A 26474-nucleotide genomic window follows, 5' to 3' on the forward strand; every position below is an offset into this window, starting at 1 on the left:
AAGATGGCAGGCTTGGCTAGGGAGACCCTTCAAACGTCAGCTGCCAGGCACTGAGCCGGCCACGAAGCCTTCTGCAGATCCAGAATCAGCAGCAAGCAGGGGAAGCGTCCCAAAGAAACTGATGCCGTGCCTGGAACCCCTTCTTGTCAAACACATCAGCAAAGGAATAAGGAACAAATGTGGCAGAAATGAAACCCAACCACCCTGGCTGTGTGAACACATGACGCTGCCTTATACTGAATCAGACCCTTGGCCCATCAAAGTCAGTATTGTCTACTCAGACCAGCAGCGGCTCTCCAGGGTCCCAGGCAGAGGTCTTTCACATGGCCTACTTGCCTAGTCCCTTTAACTGGAGATGCTGGGGATTGAACCTGGGACCTTCTGCATGCCAAGCAGATGCTCTACCACTGAGCCACAGCCCCTCCCCTGGGCCTGCATGGTCCTGGGGCAGGATCTTGGCATGGGCTACGATGAGCTCCCTCGGGCTTGAAGATACACGAACCTCAGGAGAAGAGTGGGAGCTGCCCCTCCGCACCTCACCACGGGAGAAAAAGCAGCATTCTCTAGGGCTCTAAGCTAGCCGCAGGCCCACGAGCAACACCTGACGGGTGCCTGTCTGTCACCATCAACACTTTGCACGACATGAGTTTTGCACCCAGAGACTTTGAGCGGCATCTGCCAACCACAAACGGCTTCGGCATTAAGCAGCGGCCAGGAATTCTGCTGGAGCAAGAGCTAGCCGTTAAAACTGGATTTTCCCATTCAAGGAGACAGTTTTCCCAACTAGAGCCAAGCAGGAACGGATGGGGCGTTTTGCTTCGGTGACCACGTTGCAGAAATTAAACAGATCATCCAGTTCGGACAGCAAGATGCTCACTCTCCTTGTGGTAGGCCAGGAGTGTCACTGTGGGCAGAGGACTGGCCCCAAGGAAGATGGGGGGGGCGCTCGGAAAGAGGCAGAGAAGGAGCGAAGGGTGGGATGGGGTGCTGAGGGAATTAGCAAACGGCTATTGCTGTTGCTGAGACCCAACTCCAAGCTGGCCTCAAAGATCGGGGCGGCTTATGGGAGCCCTGGTGTTTGCTGAGCTCCCCTTCTGCAATCCCAGACCCTTAGAAACCAAAAGATATTCCAAAAGAAACCAAAAGGCTGTCCCTCAGAAGCCAAATATATTCTCCAGAGGACGTTCTATGTGCTACAGACCCCCGCATAAGATCCAGCACCCATCAGTCCATCTTGTGGAATGACTTCTGCACTATGCATGACTCGGGGACCCACTTACAGAAGTTATCTCATTGGGAAGAGGATGCTTTCCAAACAAATAAAAAGCATGAACGCAATCGGACTTATTGGAATGTGTTCTTCTGGAGCTGGAGGAAGGGAGGGCATTACAGGGGACGCCACGGAGGCAGGGTCGGGCTTGTTGGGAGCGGGGACGGGAGGAGAACAGGCACCTCAACGCTTCAAACACTGTCAAGAAAAATAGAGATCGATAGCAACCCCCCCTCCCCAGCCGCCAGCCCCCCCTTGCCTTCACATCAGGCTTTTCCTGTACTGCGACTGCTGAGGGGTCTGCTGGGGCTTCGGGTCGGACAGCCGCAGCTCCAGCCGCTTAAAGAGGCTCCGCAGCTCCCGGACCTCGGCCAGCACTTGCTGGGCCTGGCTCCAGTGGGTCGTGGCCTCCCCCAGCAGCCGCTCTGTCTCCTGCAAGATGGCCTCCGAGTCCGGCCTGGAGGGGGAGGAGGAAGAGGAGGAGGGGGTGCCCCCCGTGTCCAGCTCCTTGGCCTTCCGCCTGCCTTCCCCATAGCCCTTCACCTCTGCCAAGAGTTCCTGCGTCTTTTCAAGTTTCAGCGCGACAAGTTCCTGGATCCGGCTCAGCTGCTCCGGCTCGGCGGCGGCAAATTGGTCCCCCAGGCCCTTCCGCAGGACCGCCCGGTGCACCGAGCAGGAATCCCGGCAAGAGAGGATCTCTTCCATGGAGGCGCATTTGTTCTTTTCCGTGTGGGAGAGCTTCTTCGGAACCTGAGGCGTGTACACGGTCCCTTTGTCAAAGGAATCCTTCCGTTGCGAGGATCTGTCCCAAGAGATGACCTCCCGTCTTGGGAGGCTGTTTGTCCGGCCCCTCTCCGGCGGCTTGGCGCTCTCGGAATCCGAACACCTCCGTCCCGCAGTGAGATGGGCTACTGTCTTATCCAGATCCACCCGGAAGCTGTCCTCGCAAGTGACGGGGTCTTCTGGGGAAGGGTCCTCTTCCTGGATCAAGTCAAGGGTCAGCATTCCATCAGACGTTGAGGTAGAAGCCTGGAAACAGAGACCCGAAAAAGGAAGAGCTGTTTTTGCTGGGGGGGTTTTGGGGAGAAGAGTCTTCAGTACCATATCACGGACCCTGTTTCTAACAGTTTCAGACAGTAGTTGTGTTGGTGGGCAGCAGAACAGATAGATTCGAGTCCAGTGGCACCCTAAGGACCAACAAGATTCTCGGGTGTGAGCTTTTGAGAGTCGAAGCTCCCTTGGTATCTGACACAGGGAGCCTTGACTCTCGAAAGCTCATACCTCAAAAATCTTGTTGGTTTCTAAAGTGCTCCTGGGCTCGAATCTGGTTCTCTTTCTAATATGGGTTTCTCTTTTCTACCTGCAAAAAACTAAAGACGTACCAAGAACAAAAGAAACAAGATTTTGGACCACTGGATGGTAAGACAGAAGCAGGACTATGTTTCAAAGACTTAGAATCATAGAGTTGGAAGGGGCTGTTTACAGGAGTTCAGGGGACATCAGGGACATGAGAGTTCAGTCCCCACCCAAGCCATGAAATGTATGTCATGATCTCTCAACTTAGCTTACCTCCAAGCATTGTTATGAGGATAACGTGGAAAAACAATATGCCGGCCACCCTGAGCTACCCGTGGAAGAAGGATAAGCTATGGAGATGACACTAATGGGTTAGTTCAACCCACCCATGTTTCCTCCTCCCAATAGATCTCCATGTCCAAATATCGCCCTCCCCAAAAGGGTTCAAGTTGTCACACAACTACATGTTAGGACAATCCAGATTCTGTTCCACCCGGCTGCACCAGAAGGGGAGATAAAGCCAAGAAGCCCTATGCTTTGGCCTGACTGGGATCCGTTGCCTTCCTCCCTCTCTCCATAAGTGCTTCTATCAGCAGTCCCTCCATGCCCTCATGATGGAGCAGCAGCTGAGTTCAGGCCTACATGTGCCTCTTTCCCTCCTTTCCTTCTGTCCCACCTTCCTTTCACGTCATGCGAATCATACCATCGGTGTTATTTTGACGTGTACGCTGCCTTGAATGCAAAAAGATGGCCTAAACAGAAATATTGTGAAATAACCGGAGTGACCGTAACAGGGAGGTTTATGAAGCCTGGCCTGAGAGACCTCCCCAAATGAAAAGCAGGCCTTACGGCAGAGAAAGGGGGTGCTTTGATGCGAACTTTGGGCCAGAGTACCCATGGGGGAGAGCCAAATTCGGCACTGGCAAACGGACGCTCTCCCCAGCTGCGGACAGAATAAAGCAGGCCTCCCTAATGCCACGTTCCAGCCGACACATAATTTCCTCATTTTGAGTGTTGGGCAGGAGAGGTCAGGGTGGGATTCTCTCTCCTGCTGTACATACCACAGCCATCAAGTGTCCCCGGGTGGGGGGTCGCCTGGAGTGCTGGATCTTCGCTCGGTCGCGCGTCGGATGGGCCAGGTAGCTCTCCTCCTCCACAGTCACCTGAAATGACACACAAGCACCCATCAGCCATCAAAAGGAGCGGCTTTGCCTGCACTCAATGCGGCAACTGGAGCCCGGCTGAGAGATCTCGGTGAATAATTTATCCCTTCAGTGTTGCCTTTCCGTGGACAGAGCCTCCGTCCGCTGATCTCGGAGGGGGCCCCCCCAGCATATTCATTACTCACAACAAACAGCTGGAATATCTCCGGGGAGGCAGCTCCTCGACTGGCAAAGCCGAACCGTCCCGAGGGGGCCAATAGCAAATGCTCAGCATTACTTGTTTGCAGTTGGGATGGCTGGTCTGGTCTCCTTTTTGACAGAGGATGGAGCGCTCAACAGAGCGCTCCATCCTCTGTCAAAAAGGAGACCAGACCAACCGTCACAACTGCAATCAAGAAGTCCTTCTGTTGGGAATGCCTTCTGGGAAGCTGGACAAACGCTTCCTGGGTGTGGCACTGCCCCCTCCCAGGATGACTGCCCAGCCCTCCTTCTGCCCACACCTCCCGGGGCTGAACCCTAGTCTTTGCCGACCAAGATCCGCAATTGTGCATATTCCACTACAAACCCTGCGAATGTCAACGTCCGCTGATTAAAAATGCTAAAAGAAGAGTCAGATTTTATATGCTGACTTTCTCTACCACTTAACAAGAATCAAACCGGCTTCCCTTCCCCTCCCCACAACAGACACTCTGTGAGGTAGGTGGGGCTGAGAGAGCTGTGACTAGCTCAAGGTCATCCAGCAGGCTTCATGTGGAGGAGTGGGGAAACAATTCCACCAGATTAGCCTCCGCCGCTCATGTGGAGGAGCGGGGAATCAAACCCAGTTCTCCAGATCAGAGTCCACCGCTCCAAACCACTGCTCTTAACCACTGCACCACGCTGAAAGGAACAGTCCCCTTGCATGGTACGCAGCTGCACAGCCCTGGGGCTTGCCAGCTCTTCTGGCCGAGGAGCTCTCCCCAACCCTCCCATGGGTGCCTTCCCCCCCCACCCAAGAAGTGGGGGGTCTCCAGAGTGTGTCCACAGAAATAAGAATTCAGCAAGGAGGGGAATTTGGGAGAGAGTGTTTCGCTCCTGCTGTGAGTCTTGAGTGTCTGGGAAGGGCCATGATCCAAAGGGCGACAGCCTAAAGGCCCTTCGCCCCTGGCCTTGATGGAGTAAGCCGGGGAGACCGGCCCAGGATGCCCTGTGTACTTTTTGTTTCTCGCTTGTTTTATTTAAACCCGTTTCAATTGTATTGTATTTTTTGTAAGCCGCTTTGGCTACCCAGAGTGGGATAAAAATGAACTAACCAAGTAAAAATAAAATACAAAATAAGAAAAGGCCGGCCTGAGAAACAGCGCCAAACATCTAGGACCAAACTGAAGCCTGCCATTTGGGCGGAAAGACCACGATGCCAACAGAGAGGGCTGCTCCACCCACCCGCATCTCAACCAGGGAAGATCTCTGCTTGCCAAGGCCGAATCCCACCCAAATAGGCCTGTTTAGTGTGACTCGCAGCACCGTGGAACTCCACGACTCAGGCCCTGCAGCGCCACAAAACTTGACAATCTTTGTGGAGGAAACAATGAAGAACAGACTGTACGCATCAAGACTACGTGAGCGCTATCAACAGCACCGGGGTGGTCTGACCAAAATCAGGATTTTGTTCCTACCGCTGCCAAAGCGACCACGCAGATCTGAAAGTTCCCAGCTGGGGAAGGGGGTTATATTTGTTTACGGGAACATTCCCGGCACAACAGCTGTGTATTATGTAATACAGAGAAGTGACATGACTCTTGTTTTTGGAATGGGGGATGCCGTGCCATAGAATCACAGAGTTGGAAGGGACCACCAGGGTCATCTAGTCCAGAGGTTCCCAAACTGTGCTCCGTGGAGCACTTGGTGCTCCACAAAACATCTCCTAGTGCTCCATGAAGAGACTGGAAAGAAAAATACTACTGTCATTTGGTTTAGTATGTAGGTGCTAGGTGAAAATTAGTGCTCTGTGACACATTTCTCTCTTAAAAAGTGCTCCATGACTCAAAAGGTTTGGGAACCCTGATCTAGTCCACCCCCCTGCACAATGCAGGAAATTCACAACTACCTCCCACCCGCCCACCATACCCCTAGTGACCCCATACTCCATGCCCAGAAGATGGCAAAAGAACAAACAAACCCAACCTCCAGGATCCCTGGCCAATCTGGCCTGGAGGAAAATTGCTTCCTGACCTCAAAGTGGTGATCGGCATTTCCCTGGGCACGTAAGAAAGGGCCACGAGAGCCAAACAGTGATGCAAACCTTCCTGCCCTCCCTCTCATCATCTGCCCTGATGCCGGGGGAACCTGCGGAGTAGCTTGGTTTTGGCAGGCCATCCACCCAAATGGCAGCTGCCATGGAATGGGCCACAGGATGTATTTCTCCCCAATTTAGCAGCAGAGAAACGGCTCTCCCTTTCCCACTTCTCCACCACGCGCAGAATGAGTCACTGCTCACAAAGGGGAGGGAGAGAGGCAGATGGCTCCACAGCATCAGAGACAACAGACGGTGGTCTCCGTTTTCCCCTCAGGACAGGCAGGAGGAGAACGGGAAGGAACCAGGCCTGCCTCCTGCCCGGTGGCAGGGGCTGCAAGGTGCATATGCCACCGACCGGCGCCCCACAGTCTGCCCATGCCGTCCTGAGGCCAAGAGCCGACAGCTCTAAGCAATGTGTGGGGATAGTCGTGCCCATACCCCTGCTGAACTGTTTGGAGCTTTAACCATCAAAACCAGCCTTTTGAATTGCACCCGGTTACGCAGTTTTGAATTGTGCCAGCAACGTAATCTGGTTGCCACATTTGGGACCGGCGGCAGTTTCTAAACATGTTTCAAAGGCACCGCCACCAAGACCTGTCCCCTAGCAGAGGGTTACATAAGAACATGAGAAAGGTCCTGCTGGATCAGACCCAGGCCCATCAAGTCCAGCAGTCTGTCCACACAGTGGCCAACCAGGGGCATCTAGGAAGCCCACAAACAAGACAATTGCAGCAGCATTGTTCTGCCTGTGTTCCACCACACTTAAAATAATAGGCATGCTCCTCTGATACTAGAGAGAATAGGTATGCAGCATGACTAGTATCCATTTTAACTAATAGCCATGAATACCCCTATTCTCCATGAATATGTCCACTCCCCTCATCTCACCGGCCACGGGCCCCACTTTATTTATTTATTTACAGCATTTGTGTCCTGCCTTTCTGCCCTTACAAGGGCCTCTGTGGTGGCTAACAATTTTTTTTAAAAAATAAATTTTTATTAAATTTTTGCAGGATACAGAATAAGAAAAAAAGAGGGAAATAGGGGAATAAAAGAGATAGAAACAAAACAGCCCCATGCTCCGTGACCAGGTCTACTCATATCTCGTTCCGTGCCCCCCATGTTATATTTAAGACTTTATCATACTAAAAAAACATTAAAGATACTTGTATTCATTACTTATTCCTTTAAACTCTACATTATCTTTAATACTACTTTATTTTTGCCAATTATCTGTTCAAAACTTACTAAATATTATTCAATCATTTACTAAATCTTATTCAATTTAAAGCATATATAATAAAAACTATATTTTAAAACCATTAAACCACCCCCTTCCAAACACATATCACGAAAACAATTAATAACTAGAGTTTAAAAACAGAGTTAAAATACATACAAAACATTAAAAGATCAGTTAGGAAGTAGGAGCCATGGCTCAGTGGTAGAGCCTCTGCTTGGCATGCAGAAGGTCCCAGGTTCAATCCCCGGCATCTTCGTTTAAAGGGGCCAGGCAAGTAGGTGATGTGAAAGACTTCTACCTGAGACCCTGGAGAGCCATTGCCAGTCTGAGTAGACAATACTGACTTTGACGGACCAAGGGTCTAATTCAGCATAAGGCAGCTTCATGTGTTCATGTGAGGGAATGCCAAACGAAACAAAAATAGTCTTCACTTGCTAGGTAATTCACAGTGGGTAGCCGTGTTAGTCTGTTTGCAGTAGTCAAAAAGGGCAAGAGTCCAGTAGCACCTTAAAGACTAACAAAAATATTTTCTGGTAGGGTATGAGCTTTCGTGAGCCACAGCTCACTTCTTCAGATACAGATTAACTAAACATCCTCACATTCCCATTCTAGCTGTATCTGAAGAAGTGAGCTGTGGCTCACGAAAGCTCATACCCTACCAGAAAATATTTTTGTTAGTCTTTAAGGTGCTACTGGACTCTTGCCCTTTTTCACTTGCTAGGGTAAGACAGCAACAGAAGGGGACAGGCAAGTCTCTATGGGGAGAGAGTTCCAGAGCTTTGGTGCTACGACCGAGAAGGCCCTGTCCCGGGGTACCACTCGCCTGCTCTCAGAAGGCCGGGGCACCAGAAGCAGGCCCTTCTGTCCACAGAGGTCTGACCGAGGTGTCACGAGGTCCCCGGGGGCTCCCTGGGTCCCACATGGGAGCAGAGGTCAAGGGGTCCACAGAGACAAGGCGGATGGCTCACCTCATCCAAGATGCGGTTCTTGGCCCGGGTTATAGCGGAGTTGAGTGCGTTGATCCAGGACTCCTTCTCTTCGGGACTCACGGCCAGGAAGACCAGGTTAGGTGCCTAGGAGAGAAGGGACTTGTGGCTGCAGCCGGAGGGGGCTTTTGGCCACTCCAGGAGCACGGCATCCTCAAACAACCTTTACAAAGGAGTGGGAAGAAGCACCCACCTGCTCCAGGTGGACAGAGAGTTCAAATGCTGAAACTCTTAGTAAAAGAGCTAGGTTCGAGTCCAGAAGCACCTTAGAGACCGGCAGGTTTTTTTTTGGGTATAAGCCTTTGAGAGTCAAAGCTCTCTTTGATACTCAAACTTTGTTACTCGAACGCTTATAACCAAAAAACCTCGCCGGTCTCTAAGGTGCTGCTGGACTGGAATCTAGCTCTAATACTGCAGACCAGCACGGCTACCCTTGGAAACTATTTTAGGATTAACTATTTCCAGCCTGGAAACCGCTGACCACTCGGCAACTCCAAGACATCTCTGTAAAGGCTCTGAACGTCCAGAGCTCCTGCTGCCTGCAGCGTCCAGCAACACAGAGAACTTTCTGGCACTGCGCTTCCCAGAGCCGGTTCTCTGGCTAAGCCTCCCACCCCCCAAATGACTGCGTGGGGTGCACAATGGGGAGGGTTTGTGATGCTCTGCAGGGGCTTCCTTTAGGGAGAAAAAGAAGAAGAGTGGGTTTTTACATGCTGACTTTCTCTACCACTTAAGGAAGAATAAAAGCGGCTGATGATCACCTTCCCTCCCCCTCCCCACAACAGACACCCCGTGAGGTAGGTGGGGCTGAGAGAGTGTGATTAGCAGTAACCCAGCTGGCTTCATGTGTAGGAGTGGGGAAACCAACCCGGTTCACCAGAATAGCCTCTGCCACTCATGTGGAGGAGTGGAGAATCTAACCCGGTTCTCCAGATCAGAGTCCCACCAGAGTCCAGATCAGAGTCTCCAGGTGGATGTCCAGGCCCAAGCCCAGCCCCTTGCGGGGGGGGGGTGCACCTTGCTCGGGTCTAGCAAAATAACTATGAATGGGTCGCTGAAGGTTTTCATGGCACGGAGGTCAACAGCATCCACTGGTATTGCTGCATTTTGACCCGATGCTGAAAGGCCTGGTTAAAAGTCGGCAGCTCTCGGAGGGGAAGGCTGATTGGCGAACAGGAGTGCGGGGAGACAAAGATCTGCCTACAAGGTTGTCAGGCCGGAGGTGGATGTCCTGGGGAGGGGGGGCTGGGGAGAGGAAGGAACTCAGTGGGGATTAATGCCATAGAGCCCCACCCTCCAAAGCAGCCATTTCCTCCAGGAGAACTGATCTGTGTGGTCTGGAGATCAGCTGTAACTCTGGACGATCGCCAGGCCCCGCCTGGAGGTTGGCAACCCTAGTTAAGCCCCATCCCGCTGGTGTGCCGCATGCAGTCCAGCTCCACACAGAAAAGACCTACGGTGTTCCCAGGCTCCTTGGTGTGCGTGAGCAAGAACTTGCTGTGGTTCTTCTTGCTCCGGCTTTTGGATTTCCTGAGCTCTTCACATTTCTCATAGTCGTTCAAGTCAAAAACTTCCTGGATGGTTTTCTCGTCTTTCACCTGCAGATGGAGAAGAGGCACAGGCACACGCCCGTCTTTTCCGTGCGAAGGGGAGGGTCCCGAGTGCCCCGTCTCCCCTGCAGGGGCTAAATGGGGTTAAGTGGTGTGGCTTGAGCTCTCCCCCACGTGACAGGGAACCCTGGGAACTGTCGTTCTGCGTCTCCAGGCCCCCCTGCCGCCTGACTGGCACTCCACATGGCCATTGCATCCCCCCCCCCCCGCCCCGCACGGCATGGTCCTTGCACCCAACGATGGAATTTCAGCTGGCGGTATGGAAGGAGCTCTGTCACGCAACCTATTTTTCATAGAATCATAGAGTTGGAAGGGACCACAAGGGTCATCTAGTCCAACCCCCTGTACAATGCAGGAAACTCACAACTACCCCCCCCCCACACACACACCCAGTGAGGCTAATTCTAGCCGGTCATGTTATCCTCGAAGGAGAGATTGGCGCCAGCACTTTCTGAAGCGGAGCAGAGGCCACCCCGTGCCCTGCCAGGGCCTGCTCGAAAGAGGCACGGAGGAGGAGGAGGAGGAGCGTAGCCTATTTTTAACTGGGCCAGATCTCTGCTGCATGTCACCCCAGGAGCTGCTGGGGTCGCACGAGATACACACAGCCAATCCTGGGATTTGTGACATGTGAAAGAAACCGCATCCGCCCGTCACTAAGCTTTCGGTCCCTCGAGAAGAGATTATCTGGCCACAGTTAAAAGGCCGGCACGGAAGACGGCCAACACGACTGGGCTCGAACCCAGGAAACTCCCGCAGTCTACTGCAAATGGACAAAATCACTGCCGGGTGCTAGACACACAACGGTGGTCTAGAGAGCCCCGGCTCTGATCCAAAACTTTTAAAAAAGTAACCCATCTCAGAAAAGTATAGGAGTTTGTAGACTTTCAAGTATCGCAGAAATCTCCATCCAGCAGATTACAAAGGCTGCAGTTAACGCCTGCTGGGACAGCTGCCCAACATGGGGCCGAGGGAACCAGCCGGACATGTTCCCCTGGGGCACGGTCATCTGGGGGATCCTACGTATTTCTCAATGAGACATGCGCAGGAAAGGGAGCCAGGGATGGACGTGGGGCAGCTTCAGGAAACGTCATGCGTATTCCTGCTCGGGAACAAAAACAAAACAGAGCCATTTCCTCCCTGGCGGAGAGCAGAGAGGAAGGAGAGAAAGGCCACATCGATTTTTTGCTTTGTGTTCAGCTGACCTAACACAGCTAATGCGGGAGGGGGGATTTGCTCTGTTTTTCTCACGAATCGATCTCAGGGGGGAAAATGCAAGCAAGCAGGGGTGGGCAGAACGGGTGTGTCGGAGTCAGAGGGGCACTTTTAAAAGCAATTAAGATAATCTTTGGTACCATCTGTCTTTGCTGGCTAGCTATGGAAAGGCCCGAGTCAACCTGGAGTCCAAGGGAGGGGTCTGCTCCAGCAACTGAGTCTGGGAAATGGGGAGGGGGGTGACACATGTCTCTGTGGCACCAGAGGAGAGAAATCTCCAATGCTACAGTAACATTGCTGGCACACTCCTGCACTGAAATGAATGGGGAGGCCGCACCTATTGTCCTTCAGTGACCCCCCCCCATCTGCCATTTGATGCTCCACCTTAGAAAACCTCTTTGGCATTTGCAAGGAGGGCTGCCCCCAATTAAGAAGCCTGGGAGGGCGCACCCACCCCCAGATGCACCCTTGGGCGCTCACAACGGGCATGATCGGGGCAAATCCTCCAGCCCAGCCCCATCTCACGGCAAGGGGACTTGCGCAAGAGAATGTCCAGATGGACTGTCCTCTTCCACAGACGGGACTGATTCACAGAGCACGTGGGGTGCAAACCATCTCACAAGCAATGGCTTCTTTCCATGAGATAAAGACGATACCACCGCCTACTCTTGGTTTTTGAGAAAGGGAAGCCGTCAAAATGTACACTGCATTGGTCAGGCCGCACCTGGAGTATTGTGTGCAGTTCTGGAGACCTCAATTCAAAAATGATGTGGACAGAATCGAGTGGGTGCAGAGGAGAGCAACGAGGGTGATCAGGGGCCTGGAGACCCAGCCCTACCAAGCCCTACCAGGAAAGGCTGAGGGATCTGGGAATGTTCAGTCTGGAGAAGAGGAGGTTGAGGGGGGACATGATCGCTCTCTTCCTGTTGGCAGCAGAGGGTAGGACTTGCAATAATGGGTTTAAATTGCGGACGGAAAGTTACCGGCTGGACATTAAAAAAAATTTTTTTTTACAGTGAGAGTAGTTCAGCAGAGGAATGGGCTGCCTAGGGAGGTGGTGAGCTCCTTCCCCTCTCTAGCAGTCTTTAAACAGTGGCTGGACAAGCACTTGTCAGGGATGCCCTAGGCCGATCCTTCTTTGAGCAGGGGGCTGGCCTGGATGGCCCCTTCCCACTCTATGATTCTATGATCACTTGTATCAGAAGGAAGCAAGTGACACAGGGCCTTGTGAGTTTTAGTTGCCAATTTCTGGGCTACGGGAAGGCAGAAGGGCACTGAAGGACGCAGGATTCTTGCCTTTCGTTTGGGACATCGCTGTCTACTTCACTTATTTTTAACCATTCATGGAATCAAGAGTCTCTGCTGGAAAGCTGCTTAACCGTATCCATAATGCCAAACATTTTTTGATAGTGCTGACCTAGCTTCTGGGCAAGCATTTATTTATTTGAAACATTAATTTGCCACCTTTTTCCCCTTATAGAATCATAGAGTTGGAAGGTACTCCCAGGGTCATCTAGTCCAACCCCCTGCACCATGCAGGGAATTCACAACTACCTCCCCCACATCCCCAGTGACCCCTACTCCATTACCCAGAAGATGGCCAAGATGCCCTCTCTCTCATGAACTGCTTAAGGTCATAGAATCAGCATTGCAGACAGATGGCCATCTAGTCTCTGCTTAAAAACCTCCAGGGAAGGAGAGCCCACCACCTCCCGAGGAAGCCTGTTCCACTGAGGAACCGCTCTGTTAGAAAATTCTTCCTAATGTCAGGGCTCAAGGCGGCTGACAAACACAGATCAAACACACAGATATTTGTCTGCTTGAGCAACGGTCGGCACTCTTATCTGAGGAACTGAGCTCTGACTCAAGGAACCTTTTTGCCCTGGGAAATTTTGTTAAGTCTTTAAAGTGCTACCAGGCTTGGATTTTGTTCTGCTCAACACTCTTTGGAAGACACACAAAAAGGATTCCATTCCACAAAGTTTCCCAATTATCTCATTTGTCTTTAAAATCTGCAACTGACGCTTTAGTATAGGGGTCGTGCCAATGAAATGGTTAACATTTGTTGTCCTTATTTAAGGAAGGAGCGATCAGAGACCCACTAGGAGGTGCATGCCTTCTCCTCTAGGTGTGGACACTTCAGATGCTCAGCCCAGGGTATCTTTTAAGCAGAATGGACGGGGATGGAGCCCCCCACCCCACCCCACCCCCACACTCTCCAGCATGGATAAGCACAGCCTCTCACTCACCAGGGGCATTATCAGATTCACATGAAACGCGTTTATCACGGTCTGGAGTTCCTTCTGAAAAGAGGACTGAGGGATTCCAACAGCACGCTGGACAGAAATGTGCCACAGTGTAGGCAAGATCTGGGCAGTGCCCGACAGCCTGAGAAGGGGCCAAGATCCCTCGGCATGCTTTGCCCCTCCAAATGCTAGCTGAAGGAACGATGAAAATTAAGCTAATATGCAAATCAGATTAATCTGCATGACAAACACAGGTCAAAAACCTATGTGTGAACATAAGAAAAGTTCTGCTGGATCAGACAAGGCCCATCAAATCCAGCAGTCTGTTCACACCGTGGCCAACCAGGGGCCTCTAGGAAGACCACAAGCAAGACCACGGCAGCAGCATTATCCTGCCTGTGCTCCACAGCACCTAATATAATAGGCCTGCTCCTCTGAGACTGGAGAGCATAGGTATGCATGATGACTAGTATCCATTTTGACTAGTAGCCATGGATAGCCCTCTCCTCCGTGAACACGTCCACTCCCTTCTTAAAGCCTTCCAAGCTGGCAACCACCACATCTTGGGGCAGGGAGTTCCACAATTTAACTATGCCTTTTGCAAAGAAATACTTCCTCCTATCAGTTATGAATCTCTCACCCTCCAGCTTTAGCAGATGACCCCACGTTCTGGTATTATGAGAGAGGGAGAACCTGTAGAATCTGGGTTGCCTCCGCAGAATTAAGGGTTTCCTTAAGCACAGAGAATGTCCAGCTCTGTCTAGGATTGTATTATCATAAGATGAGGAGGGGTGTAGAGGACCGTCCAGGGAGAAGAGAAGCCGTCTGGCCACGCTGAGAATTTCCGGAGCTGCTCACATTCCCAAGGGGCTACCAACACGCCCAAAGCAACACACACGTGAGCGAGTTGCTGCTTCACTCTACAGCCAGAGCAAGTGAAGCAGCAAAAAGGAAACCACTGGCAGATCCCCGGCATGGGATGCCTTTCCTTCGGGTTCTGGGATTAGGCGAGAGGAGGAAGGGTTTTGGGAAAGGAAAGATGGAGCCCTTGGAGAGGAGCAGGGTCAGGCGGGGCCCCAAGAGAAGGGAAGGTGGCAGGAAGTGTTGGAGACAGACCATCATGGGCACTATCCAGCGAGAAGTTCTCCTGCACAAGTCCCATTGACTGGGGATGTGGGGGTGGTGGTGGGGAGGTATTTGTGAATTTCCTGCATTGTGCAGGGGGTTGGACGAGATGACCCTGGTGGTCCTTTCCAACTCTCTGAGTCTATGACATGAATGGGAACTGCCCTCCTGTTTATTTCAGTGGGTGCTTGCGCAGGAGAATTTCCCACTGGATTGGGCCCCACATTTACTAGCAGGGGGAATCCCTCCCCTCAGCCATCAAAGCACCTTGGGAGTAAGGTTTCCAAGGCCTCTCTGAACTGCCCTTCCTTCCTGCTGACTCAAAATCACTCAGTCTATTTCCAGCCGCTTCTAGGCCTCCACGAAGTGACATAAAGGTTTGGGGAACAACTGCCCTAGCCAGAGCCTGAGTCAGAGTGGGGGCAGGGGGGGTGGGCTTCCTGCCTGAATGAAGGACGGAGGATGTGCTGAGCTACTCCGTGGGAGAGGATGAGCAGAAACCTGATCCAGATGGTACAGGGACAAAAGGATGAGAACCCCAGAACCGGAGAGAGCAAAAGACTCCTCGCTTCAGAAATCCATCTTGACTCTTTGCCCTGACCTGGATGGCCCAGGCTAGCCTGATTTTATCAGATCTGGGAAGTGAAGCAGGGTTAGTACTTGGATGGGGGACCACCAAGGAACTCCAGGATGGTGAGGGGTCTGGAGACCAAGTCCTATGAAGAAAGGTTGAAGGAGCTGGGGATGTTTAGCCTGGAGAGCAGAAGACCGAGAGGGGATATGAGAACCATCTTCAAGTACTGGAAGGGCTGTCATATGGAGGAGGGTGCCAAGATGTTTCTGTCGCCCCAGAAGGTCAGACCAGAACCAACGGGTTGAAATTAAATCAAAAGAGTTTCCATCTAGACATTAGGAAGAATTTTCTGACTGTCAGAGTGGTTCCTCAGTGGAGCAGGCTTCCTCGGGAGGTGGTGAACTCTCCTTCCCTGGAGGTTTTGAAGCAGAGGCTAGATGGCCATCTGTCAGCAATGCTGATTCTGTGACCTTAGGCAGATCATGAGAGGGAGGGCATCTCGGCCATCTTCTGGATATGCAGTAGGGGTCACTGGAGGTGTGTGTGGGGGGGAGGTAGTTGTGAACTTCCTGCATTGTGCAGGAAGTTGGACTATATGGCCCTGGTGGTCCCTTTCAACTCTATGATTCTATGATCACAACAGAAAGGCAGGCAATAGCAAGAGACCTCTGTTTTCAAGGCAAGAGACCTCTCTTCATCTCTTGCCTTGAAAACCTTCTGGGGTCGCCATCAATCGGCTGCAACTTGTCAACACTTTCCACCACTACCACTTAGCTTGGCTCCCTGGTTGCCTGGGCCCTCCCCATGTAAACATCCTGGGGAATCTTAAGGGCTGGAAACTCTGCTGTTGAAAGTTGAGAAGCATCTTCCCCAGGGTGGCCCAAGTGTGGCCAACCAGATGACCTCCCCCCACATGAAGACTCTGCCCTGACCCCAGGAAGTCCGATCATTTTAATCTCGAGACACGACTCCTGCGTACAGCCCATCAACAGACACCTCTGCACGCCCTGGTCTGCCTCCACGGCAACCACCTTATCAGAGCCAACAATACACTTTTGTGCCCAGACCTGCTTCTGTTGGGAGAAGAATGTCCCCCCCACCCCAATACATCACTTGCTCAGTGGCAGAGCCTCTGCTTTGCATGCAGAAGGTCCCAGGTTCAATCCCCGGCATCTCCAGTTAAAGGGTCTAGGCAAGTAGGTGATGGGAAAGACCTTTGTCTGCTGGAGACCCTGGAGAGCTGCTGCCAGTCTGAATAGACAATCCTGACTTTGATGGACCAGGGGTCTGATTCAGTAGAAGGCAGCTTTGTCTGTTCCTTGGTGCTGAAGGACGCCATCCAGTTCTCGGGGTGCCAGCACGGAGTGAACCCCGACCCTTTCTCTCCCTGGGTTCAACTCCGACTCACATCTTAGAGGGGCCTCCGGTGTGGGCGGCTCCAGCCCACGGGGGTCTAGCCACTGACCCGGGGCAAGGAAAGTGCGTTTCGCCAGCAAGAAAAGACGGCAGCCCGTCTGCTGGGGAAACAGGACTTCTTTGCACCCATCCTGCTAGATGGTTGGAGCGCCTGGTCCATGAAGGAGAAACGGGTGCCCGTCTTCCCTGGTGTGGCACGGCCCTCCCCTCCGGAACAAGCCTCCCCCGGGGCCCTCCTGGCTTCGACTGGGCCTGTGCGGGGGTCCTCCAACCCCCCCACCCCCCATGCCGTGTGCCCCTGCAACTGGAGCGCGGGGTGCATCCCTCTCCCCTTCACCCCCACTGTGCCCGGCCAAGGCTTGGGTGTCCCACCCGCCCAGCCGGCTCTGGTGGGAATCCCACTGCCTTTGCAAGGGGGGCAGCCGAAAGCCTCTCTGCACCCCCCCAGCCCCTCAGGACTGCAGCTGGCCTCCCCCCCCCCTCTGCACGGGAGGTGGCCCCCGCTCCTGGGGCCAGGGGGCCTGTCTGCCCCCCCCCCAAGCGCAATTCCAGGGTTAGGGGGTGCAAAGCCGGGCCCGATGCGGAGCCGGTGGCGGACTGGCCATGGGGCCAGCTTGCCCGGTGGCCAGTGCCCCCCCCCTTAGACAACAGGTTTAAAATAACCATTGGGAACCATTCAGTGACAGCCTGACAGTGGGGGGGGGCAGCCCTTTGTCTCCCGGCGACCACTATCCTTGCCCCCCGCCCGCGGCTGGCGAGCATGTGCAGAGCGCCTACCTCCTTCTCGGCGACGCAGAGCTGCTCCCCGCGCAGGGCGGCGTAGCGCTGCCTCCACAGCTGGCGGAAGAGGCCCCTCCCGCGCAGCTGGCGCAGCCAGCCCACCTTCTCCGGCGGCGCCCCCGGCGGGGCCACCCCCTCCGGCGGGCCCTGCGGGGCGACAAGGGGGGCGGGTCAGTGCGGGGGGCGCCGCCACCCCCCCCTCCCGGCCTCCCCCCGCCCCCCCGGCCCCTTGCCCACCCACCCAGCCAGGCACCCACCCGCTTGGCCGAGTTGGTCTTCTTCATGGCCCCCGCGGCTGGGCACGGCTGGGCTGGGCGCTCGGGCGCCGCGCAGCCCCATCTATAGCCGCGCCGTGACGTCCCGCCCGCCCAGCAGCGGCGGCGAGGACGGGGGGGGGCGCCTCCTCCTCTTCCTCCTCCTCCTCCTCCTCCTCCTTTGTCTGACTCAGCCGCGCGGCCGACGTGGGGAGGCGGCCCCGCGCGCCCCCGAGGGGATGCCCCGGATTGGCCGCGCGCGGGGAGGGAAAGGACCCCCCCCCGACCCTCCCTGGCCGGTGGGGACTCCGGGCGAGGAGGGACCCCCAGGGCCGTCTAGTCCAGCCCCCTGCACAATGCACGTGGGAAGGGGAGGGGGACATGGAGGCGCCCCGGGACGCCTCTCCCGCCCCCTCTAACCCCCCCCCCAAGGGGCAAACGGAGCCCTCGCCTTGGCCTCATCCCCAGGAGGAGGAGGAGGAGGAGGAGGCGGGTCGCCCAAGCCACGGGCCCGCCCGGCTCCCCCCTGGGCGGGGGTCCCCTGCAGGCCAGCCTGGTCCCCAGCCGTCCCGGGCCGCTCCCTGGTTGGCTGGGCCAGAAGCAGGAGGAAGAAGCTCGGGGGTGGGTGGGGGGCTGGGGGACAGGTGCGGACAGGTGCGTGGCGGGCGGGGAGTCGCGCCCCCCAGCCCCTGAGAGAGAGGCCCGCGGTGTTCAGCGCAGGGGCAGCCCGGAGCCCAAGCCCCCCTCCCCCAGGCAGAGGCCTCCTTCCTTGCTTGCTTGGGGGAAGGGTTGTGCCCCCTCCCCAGGGTCCCTTGCAGGTCAACGCATCCGTTCTCAGTGTGCAAACCAACAAGCCCAGGCCTTCAGGAGGCCAAATGCCAATGCTGGATCTCCCTAGCAGGAGGAGGGGTCGCAAGGAAAGGGGGGGGGACACATGAACACATGACGCTGCCTTATAGTGAATCAGACCCCCCTTGGTCCATCAAAGTCAGTCTTGTCTACTCAGACCGGCAGCGGCTCTTCAGGCTCTCAGCTAGAGGTCTTTCCCATCACCTACTTGCCTGGTCCTTTCAACTGGAGATGCCGGGGATTGAACCTGGGACCTTCTCCATGCCAAGCAGATGCTCTACCACTGAGCCACAGCCCTCCCCTGACTGGATGGGAACCCAACTGCAGCTCCAGGCCATGGCTGGCATCTGCGAGTGAACTATCTCAGATACCACAGGTGGGCTTGGCATGCAGAAGGCCTCAGGTTCAATCCCCCCGGCATCTCCAGTTCGAAAGGACCAGGCAGCAGGTGATGGGAAGGACCTCAGCCTGAGCTCCCAGAGAGCTGCTACCAGGCAGAGTAGAGAAAACTGCCTTTGATGGGCCGAGGGGCTGGCTGAGTAGAAGGCAGCTTCCTCATCCAGAGGGGAACCCGCATCTCCCCATGGAGGAACAATGTCTTGGAACTCCGCTACTGTTACAGGGGCCTCTTAGCCCAGCAGGACTAGGGGAAATTGCAACTTACTGTCCCTGTGTTTGTTCACCATGTTTGATTTGCGAACTTAGGCAGATCCCAAGAGGGAAGGCAGGAGGGGTTGTGCCAGCGTTTGGCTCTCGTGGCCCTTTCTTACATGCCCAGGGTAGCGTCGATCACCACTTTGGGGTCAGGAAGGAATTTTTCTCCAGGCCAGATTGGCCAGGGAGCCTGGAGGGGATTTTTTCCAGCCATCTTCTGGGCATGGAGTCGCGGTTGCTGGGGGTGGGGGAGGTAGTTGTGAATATAAAAATATGAATCTACCAAGCCCTGCGAGGAAAGGCTGAGAAGGAGTTGGGAATGTTCAGTCTGGAGGAGAGGAGGTTGAGGGGGGACAGGATCGCTCTCTTGAAGGATTTGAAGGGCTGTCCCTTAGAGGAGGGCAGGGAGCTGCTCCTGTTGGCAGCAGAGGATAGGACTCGCAATAATGGGTTTAAATTGCAGGCGGAAAGGTACCGGCTGGATATTAGGGGAAAATATTTTATAATAAGAGTTTTTCGACAGTGGAATGGGCTTCCCAGGGAGGCGGTGAGCTCCCCCTCAATGGCAGGCTTTAAGCAGCGGCTGGACGAACACTTGTCGGGGATGCTCTAGTCTAGGCTGATTCTGCATTGTGTAGGGGGTTGGACTAGATGGCCTCTATGACTCCTTCCAACTATGATTCTATGATTCTACTGCTTGTAGGGTGGGAATGAAGGGAAAGATAAGAATCCCCTGAGAAACTCCATGTAGATGGGATACAGCCCACCAGCTGTAGGTAACAGATGCCTGGGAGGGAGAAAATATTCAGCAGTGACCGATCCCTGCCCCCACCCCATTCCTGCTGGGTTCCTCCTTCCTGACCTCTGAGATTTCCCTGGGAGTCGTCACCCAACACAGAGCCTTCCGTTGCAACTTTGAGGGCTAGATCCTTGTTTTTCAGTTAACAAGCGTGTAGATTCTCAGGATTCCCTGCCCAGCGCCAGTTTCCTGTGCTGCCCCCGTGGCTCTCTCAGCACCACTTCTGCCTTCATAACGTTCACCTGATGTCCAAAAGATGGCCAGGCATGTGGAACCCCAGTTGCTTTGCAGCAGGCAAACGAAACTCAGCAGCCTTGAACAGATCCTGGGAAAGTTGCCGTCTCCCCACCTCCCCAAAGGGCACGGAACAATAGAAAGCGTGACAACATATTGAAAAGGCGGTTGGTTGTTGCAGCGTTTTGCTACACAAGAGCATGGGAAGGCATTATTGCTCAGTGGAAAGGAGGGGTGGGGAGGAAAAGAGACCTTGAAAAAGAGGACGCAGAATGGAAGCAAAAGATGTTCTCCCCTCCTTAAAGCCATTATTATCTCCCTCTGTTCTCTGTCCTGGAACATCCTCTTTGCGCTCCGCTTCCCCGATGTTGCAATTTCGTTCCCCATTTATGCTCCGACTCATAATAATCGGTTACCAAAATATCCTTTTTTACAGCCAGGCGGGAGGAGGAGCCCTTGAGTTTCTGGGTTTCGGAGTTTTTCCCACCCCACAAGAACACGCTGGGTAATGTTGATCATGCCTGCAACTGATACTGCTTTGAGGATGAAAGATTTTAATTCGGGCAGACAGATCTCCCCTACCCCCCCCCCGCCATGAATATCTCTAATACCCCAACCCTGATACTGAGCCAGTAGTGGTTAAGAGCGGTGGACTCTAATCTGGAGAACGGGGTTGGTTTCCCCACTCTTTCACATGAAGCCAGCTGGGTGACCTTGGGCCAGTCACAGTTTTTTCTGAACTCTCTCGGCCGCACCTACGTCACAGGGTGCTTGTTGTGGGGAGAGGAAGGCAAGGCGATTGTAAGCCGGGTTGAGTCTCCTTAAAAGGTAGAGAAAAAGTGGGGTATAAAACCTTCTTCTTCTACCCCCCCCCCCACGTGGCTTAAACGTAAAGAGGTGAATGGCTACTATGGAAAGCAGGTTGGAGGGTTTTCTTTGCCATCTTCTGGGCATGGAGTAGGGGTCACTGGGGGTGTTGGGGGGAGGTAGTTGTGAATGTCCCGCATTGTGCAGGAGGTTGGACTAGATGACTCAGGTGGTCCCTTCCATGGTTCTATGATTCTATGACAGTCCTGGTCACTGTGGAAAGAGCCCCAGACTGCCTTTTCAGAGGCTGTGGCAAACCAGAGTCCCTGCATGGGGAGGCAGTAGGGTTGCCAGCTTCCAGGTGGGGCCTGGGAGATCTCCTGGAATTACAACTGGTCTTCAGATTACAGACATCGGCTCCCCTGGAGAAAAATAGATGCTTCAGAGGATGGATCCTAGAGTCTTATGCCCTGACTGAGGTCCCTCCTCTTAACAAACCCCGCCTTGCCCAGGTTCCACCTCAGGGGAAGTCCAGCTTTATCACTGTGGTTACTGCTGTTGTCTTTTATGACTTCATGGGCTTCCAGCGTGGTGTAGTGGTTAAGAGCGGTGGTTTGGAGTGGTGGACTCTGATCTGGAGAACCGGGTTTGATTCCCCACTCCTACACACAAACAGCAGAGGCTAATCTGGTGAACTGGATTTGTTTCCCCACTCCTCCCCATGAAGCCAGCTGGGTGACCTTGGGCTGGTCACACTCTCTCACCTACCTCACAGGGTATCTGTAGTGGGGAGGGGAAGGGAAGGTGATTGTAAGCCTGTTTGATTCTTCCTTAAGTGGTAGAGAAAGTCGTTATATAAAAACCAACTCCTCCTCCTCCTCCTCTTCCTCTTCTTCTGGGGAGGGGCCGTGGCTCAGTGGTAGAGTATCTGCTTGGCACGCAGAAGGTCCCAGGTTCAATCCCCGGCATCTCCAGTTCAAGGGACTAGGCAGGTAGGTGATGTGAAAGATCCCTGCCTGGGTCCCTGGAGAGCCGCTGCCGGTCTGAGTAGACAGTACTGACTTTGATGGACCAAGGGTCTGATTCAGTATAAGGCAGCTTCATGTGTGTTCATGTGTTCTTCTCATAGAATCATAGAGTTGGAAGGGACCACCAGGGTCATCTAGTCCCATCCCCTGCCCAATGCAGGAATTTCACAACTACCTCCCCCCCACACACCCCAGTGACCCCTACTCCATTCCCAGAAGATGGCCTTGATGCCCTCCCTCTCATAAACTGCCTCTCATGAACTGCCTAAGGTAATAGAATCAGCATTGTTGACAGATGGCCATCTAGTCTCTGCTTAAAAACCTCCGGGGAAGGAGCACTTACCACCTTCTGAGGAAGCCTGTTCCACTGAGGAACAGCTCTAACGGTTAGAAAATTCTTCCTAATGTCTACATGGAAACTCTTTTGATTTAATTTCCACCCGCTGGTTCTGGTCCAACCTTCTGGGGCAACAGAAAACAACTCGGCACCCTCCTCTCTATGACAGCCCTTCAAGTACTTGAAGTTGAAGATGGTTATCATCATAATCATCATCATCTTCTTCTCCTCCTTCCTTCCTTCCTTTCTTCCTTCCTTCCTTCCTTTGTTAACCAAGTGGAATGTTCCACAGCCTAAACAAAAAAAGACCGCTTCCCTGTAAAAATTGTACAACATACCTACAAGCCCTGGCAATGACTCTCATTTCACTAGTCAGGAGGGGGGGCATGCTTGGCACAGAGCATCAAAAACAGGGGGGTGGGCAGACAGAAACCCCCCCCCCCATGTTCAATGGAGCTTCCAGATACCTAAACCTCTTTGCTGCTTGAACCACTGAAGAAACCTCTGAGGGACCAAGAGCATTTCCACATTGTGGCCAAAGAGGAAGATGCTTTCTATTCTCTCCCCTCCCTGCCCCGCCCAGGGCTTCCTCCAGACCCCCCCTGTTCTCCAGTGAGTTGTCAGCCACGTCTTCCAGTAAACAATTTATTTCTGGTATGGAGACAATGAGGGTAAAATTGAATTACTAGAGGGGATTACGAGCGGGTTAATTTGATCTGACTCATTAATTCCCCAAATCCACGTTCTGATTACAGCTTCGGCGCGTTCCTGATAATAACACCGGTTCGATGTCAGGAACGGAACCTGACCAGCCTCATTCTGAGGGGCTGTGGAGCACCGCCAGGGAAGGAGATCCGGACCCCAAAGGAGGGCGGAGGGCTCAGGCCTTTCCTTGCCCCTATCTGAAGAGACACCCCCCAGAGGATGAGCCAGATTCAAGTCCAGGCGCACCAAACAAGATTTTAGGGGCAGCAGCCCTTCATCAGAAGCGCCCTTCATCAGATATCTGACTCTCGAAAGGTCGTGCCCTGAAAATTTTATTGGCTTGTAAGGTGCTACTAGTGTGGCGGTTAAGAACGGTGGTTCGGAGCGGTGGATCGTGATCTGGAGATCCGGGTTTGATTCCCCACATCCTCCACATGAGCGGCGGAGGCTAATCTAGTGAACTGGATTTGTTTGGGTCAAGTGCTCCAAATTCAGCCCCTCACAAGGCGTCTGTTGTGGGGAGGGGAAGGGAAGGTGATTGTAAGCTGGTTTGATTCTTCCTTAAGTGGTCGAGAAAGTCACCATATAAAAACCAGCTCTCCTCCTCCTCCAATCTATTACTGCAGACCAACATGGCTACCCTCTAAAACCACCCCCAGAGGATGGGGCTGAATCTCAAAGAACAACAACAACGTTGTAAAACATTCTGGACAGGTGTTGGCCTGTCGCACCAAACCCAGACAGGAGTCTGTGGCCATCTTAAAGGCTTAAGAGATTAATCGATGCAGAAGCTTTCGTGGCCTAGAGCTCACTTCGCTGGACGCAGAATGTCAACCGTGCCCTGAATATAATGTGCAAATTGACAAAGTCTTTCTGGCGTCGCCTTCCCCTGTGTGGGTTCAGTCTCCCGGTCCAGGAGAGTGATGACGGCCCCAGAGGACCTGTCTGCTTGGCCAGTCGCCGGCTCTCTCCTTCAGCTCTGTCCACCCACCCAGATGTCTGTCTTCCTTCAGCCCTGGAGTTACTGCAGAAATAAAACAAGGGGATTCGAGTCCACCTTAGAGATCAACAAGATTTTCAGGGTATGAGCTTTTGAGAGTCAAGGCACCCTCCTTCAGATATATAGCTGACAAATAGAGCTTTGACTCTCCAAACCATATACCCCCCCCCCCCAATCTGGACTTGAATCAAGTTGTTCTACTGCAGACCAACACAGCCTGACCTCTGAAGCGATCTGCAGAAACGAAGATCCCAGGCCCGGCATTCAGCCTCACTGTTTGCTTTCTTCAGAGGTGGGGCAGAGGGGCGATCCCTGTGCTTTCATTTCTAGCCCTACAAAAAGACCAGGGATTTTTTCAATCCTCATCACCCTAATCCTTATCCGGTGGGAGGCATCCTTTCAGTTTTGGGCACCGCAATTTAAGAAGGATGTAGACAATGTGTCCAGAGGAGGGCAACCAAGATGGTGAGGGGTCTGGAGACCAAGTCCTATGAGGAAAGGTTGAAGGAGCTGGGTAGGCTGAGCTTGAAGAGGAGAAGACTGAGAGGGGATATGAGAACCATGTTCAAGTACCTGAAGGGCTGTCATAGAGAGGAGGGTGCCGAGTTGTTTTCTGTTGCCCCAGAAGGTCGGACCAGAACCAACGGGTTGAAATTAAATCAAAAGATTCTTTGGCTAAGCATTAGGAAGAACTTTCTAACAGTTAGAGCGGTTCCTCAGTGGAACAGGCTTCCTCGGGAGGTGGTAAGCTCTCCTTCCTAGGAGGTTTTTAAGCAGAGGCTCGATGACCATCTGACAGCAATGCTGATTCTGTGACCTTAGGCAGATCATGAGGGGAAGGGCACCTTGGCCATCTTCTGGGCATGGAGTAGGAGGTCAATGGGGGTGTGGGGGGGGAGGCGGTTGTGAATTCCCTGCATTGTGCAGGGGGTTGGACTAGATGACCCTGGTGGTCCCTTCCAACTCTATGATTCTTTGAAGGACTGAAGGCGTTGCAGGAACCTTGCCAGGAGACTGGCACCGTGGCATCAACCCTAGCTGGCTCAAAATGGACGCAAAAGATGGAGACATCTTCTGGAAAGGCTTGGATTTTTCTTTTACCTTAACCCAAGGGAGAGGACTGCAAGGATTAAGATGCATCTCACCATTCCATACCCAGGTACCCCAAATTCCGTGCCCCGAGAACCCGAGTCCACAACCTGCGTCCGTTATGCAACCCGATCCAACAGTGCCTGAGCGCTCCCAGTCTGAATAATTTATGTTGCTTCTGCTCACCATGGTGATGGAACTGGGCTGTCTTGCTCACCACAAAGATAAGAAGCAGAAGAACATCAGAAGATCCCTGCTGGATCAGAGCAATGGTTGATGTTGCCTCCTGGCACTGGGATTCAGAGGTTGACTACCTCTATATATGGAGGTTCCCTTAAGTTGCCATGGCATAAGAACATAAGAAGAGCCCTGCTGGATCCGACCAGTGAGGGTCCATCTGTTCCAGCATCCCGCCTCACAATCAGTTTCTCCGGAGGTCCAACAACAGGGCGTAGTGGCTGAAACCTTCCCCTAATGACTCCTGGCACTGGTATTCCGAGATTGACTGCCTCTACATATGGAGGTTCTGTTTAGTCACCATAGCTAGTAGCCATACTGATCCACCTCTTCTCCATGAATCTGTCTAATCAGCACTGGGCCAAGGTATATCATACTGCCCCAGCTGCCCTCCCCGCGTACTGTGGCCGCCTTTCATGCTTCAACCTATTTCACAACATGATTTACCATTTTTGGTAACAAAGGAGGTAGAACTGTGCTGTCCCCTGCCCCCCCCCCTGGTATTTCCTTTAAATGGAGCAACAGAACTCCCCCCCTTTGCCCTTTAGTGTTTGATTTACTCTTCTGGCTAGCTTGGATTGTGGCCCCTCTCACTAGGGCAACCCAAGGGCTCTTTTGCGAGCACCAGAAGAAGCCACCTCTGAAGCAGGACAAAGATCTGGCCAGGTGAAGCCGAAGAGGCAGAAAGAAGAAGAGTTGGTTTTTATACCCAGCTTTTCTCTACCTTTAAGGAATCTCAAAGCAGCTTACAATCGCCTTCCCGTCCTCTCCCCACAACAGATACCTTGTGAGGTAGGTGGGGCTGAGATAACTGTGACTAGCCCAAGGTCACCCAGTTGGCTTCATGTGGAACTGTGACTAGCCCAAGGTCACCCAGTTGGCTTCAGCACACACACACACCCCTCCAGATATCTGACAGAGGGAGCGTTCTCTCTCGAAAGCTTATTCCCCGAAAATATTTTTGGTCTCCAAGTTGGTACTGAACTCGAATCTTGAAAGAGGCATGTTTCATTCCCCTCACCACCTCCACACATACATTTCTTCCACGTTGTGGTATGGACAGATTCGTTTAGCAATTTTATTTCTTCATTTGTTAGATTTCTCGTCCATTTTTCCATCAGTATGTGGAAGGCCACAAAAAAAATTGCTAAGCGTATAGAATCGTGACTAGAAGGTCAAGCAAAAAAGCAGCTAACAAGGCCAACAATATAAATAAAAGCCAAACTATTACAAAGTTGTCTAAATACGTATAGGTTTAATACAAGTTAAAACTAAATGATGCTAG

The 26474-nt window shown here is 53.2% G+C and overlaps 1 protein-coding gene across 1 annotated transcript; it reads right to left on the reverse strand.

Moving 5' to 3' along the window:
- Positions 1–1527: 1527 nt before the first annotated feature.
- On the reverse strand, positions 1528–18985 carry PLEKHO1 (pleckstrin homology domain containing O1). The gene is made up of 7 exons (XM_056853553.1): positions 18964–18985; positions 17902–18083; positions 17194–17343; positions 9691–9831; positions 8216–8320; positions 3628–3729; positions 1528–2299 (listed from the first exon to the last, which is right to left on the reverse strand). The coding sequence occupies exons 1-7, from the start codon at positions 18983–18985 to the stop codon at positions 1532–1534; spliced, it is 1470 nt and encodes a 489-aa protein (XP_056709531.1). The 3' UTR covers positions 1528–1531.
- Positions 18986–26474: the final 7489 nt, after the last annotated feature.

Source organism: Euleptes europaea, chromosome 7 (genome assembly GCF_029931775.1).
Source record: "Euleptes europaea isolate rEulEur1 chromosome 7, rEulEur1.hap1, whole genome shotgun sequence".
Lineage (NCBI taxonomy): Eukaryota > Metazoa > Chordata > Lepidosauria > Squamata > Sphaerodactylidae > Euleptes > Euleptes europaea.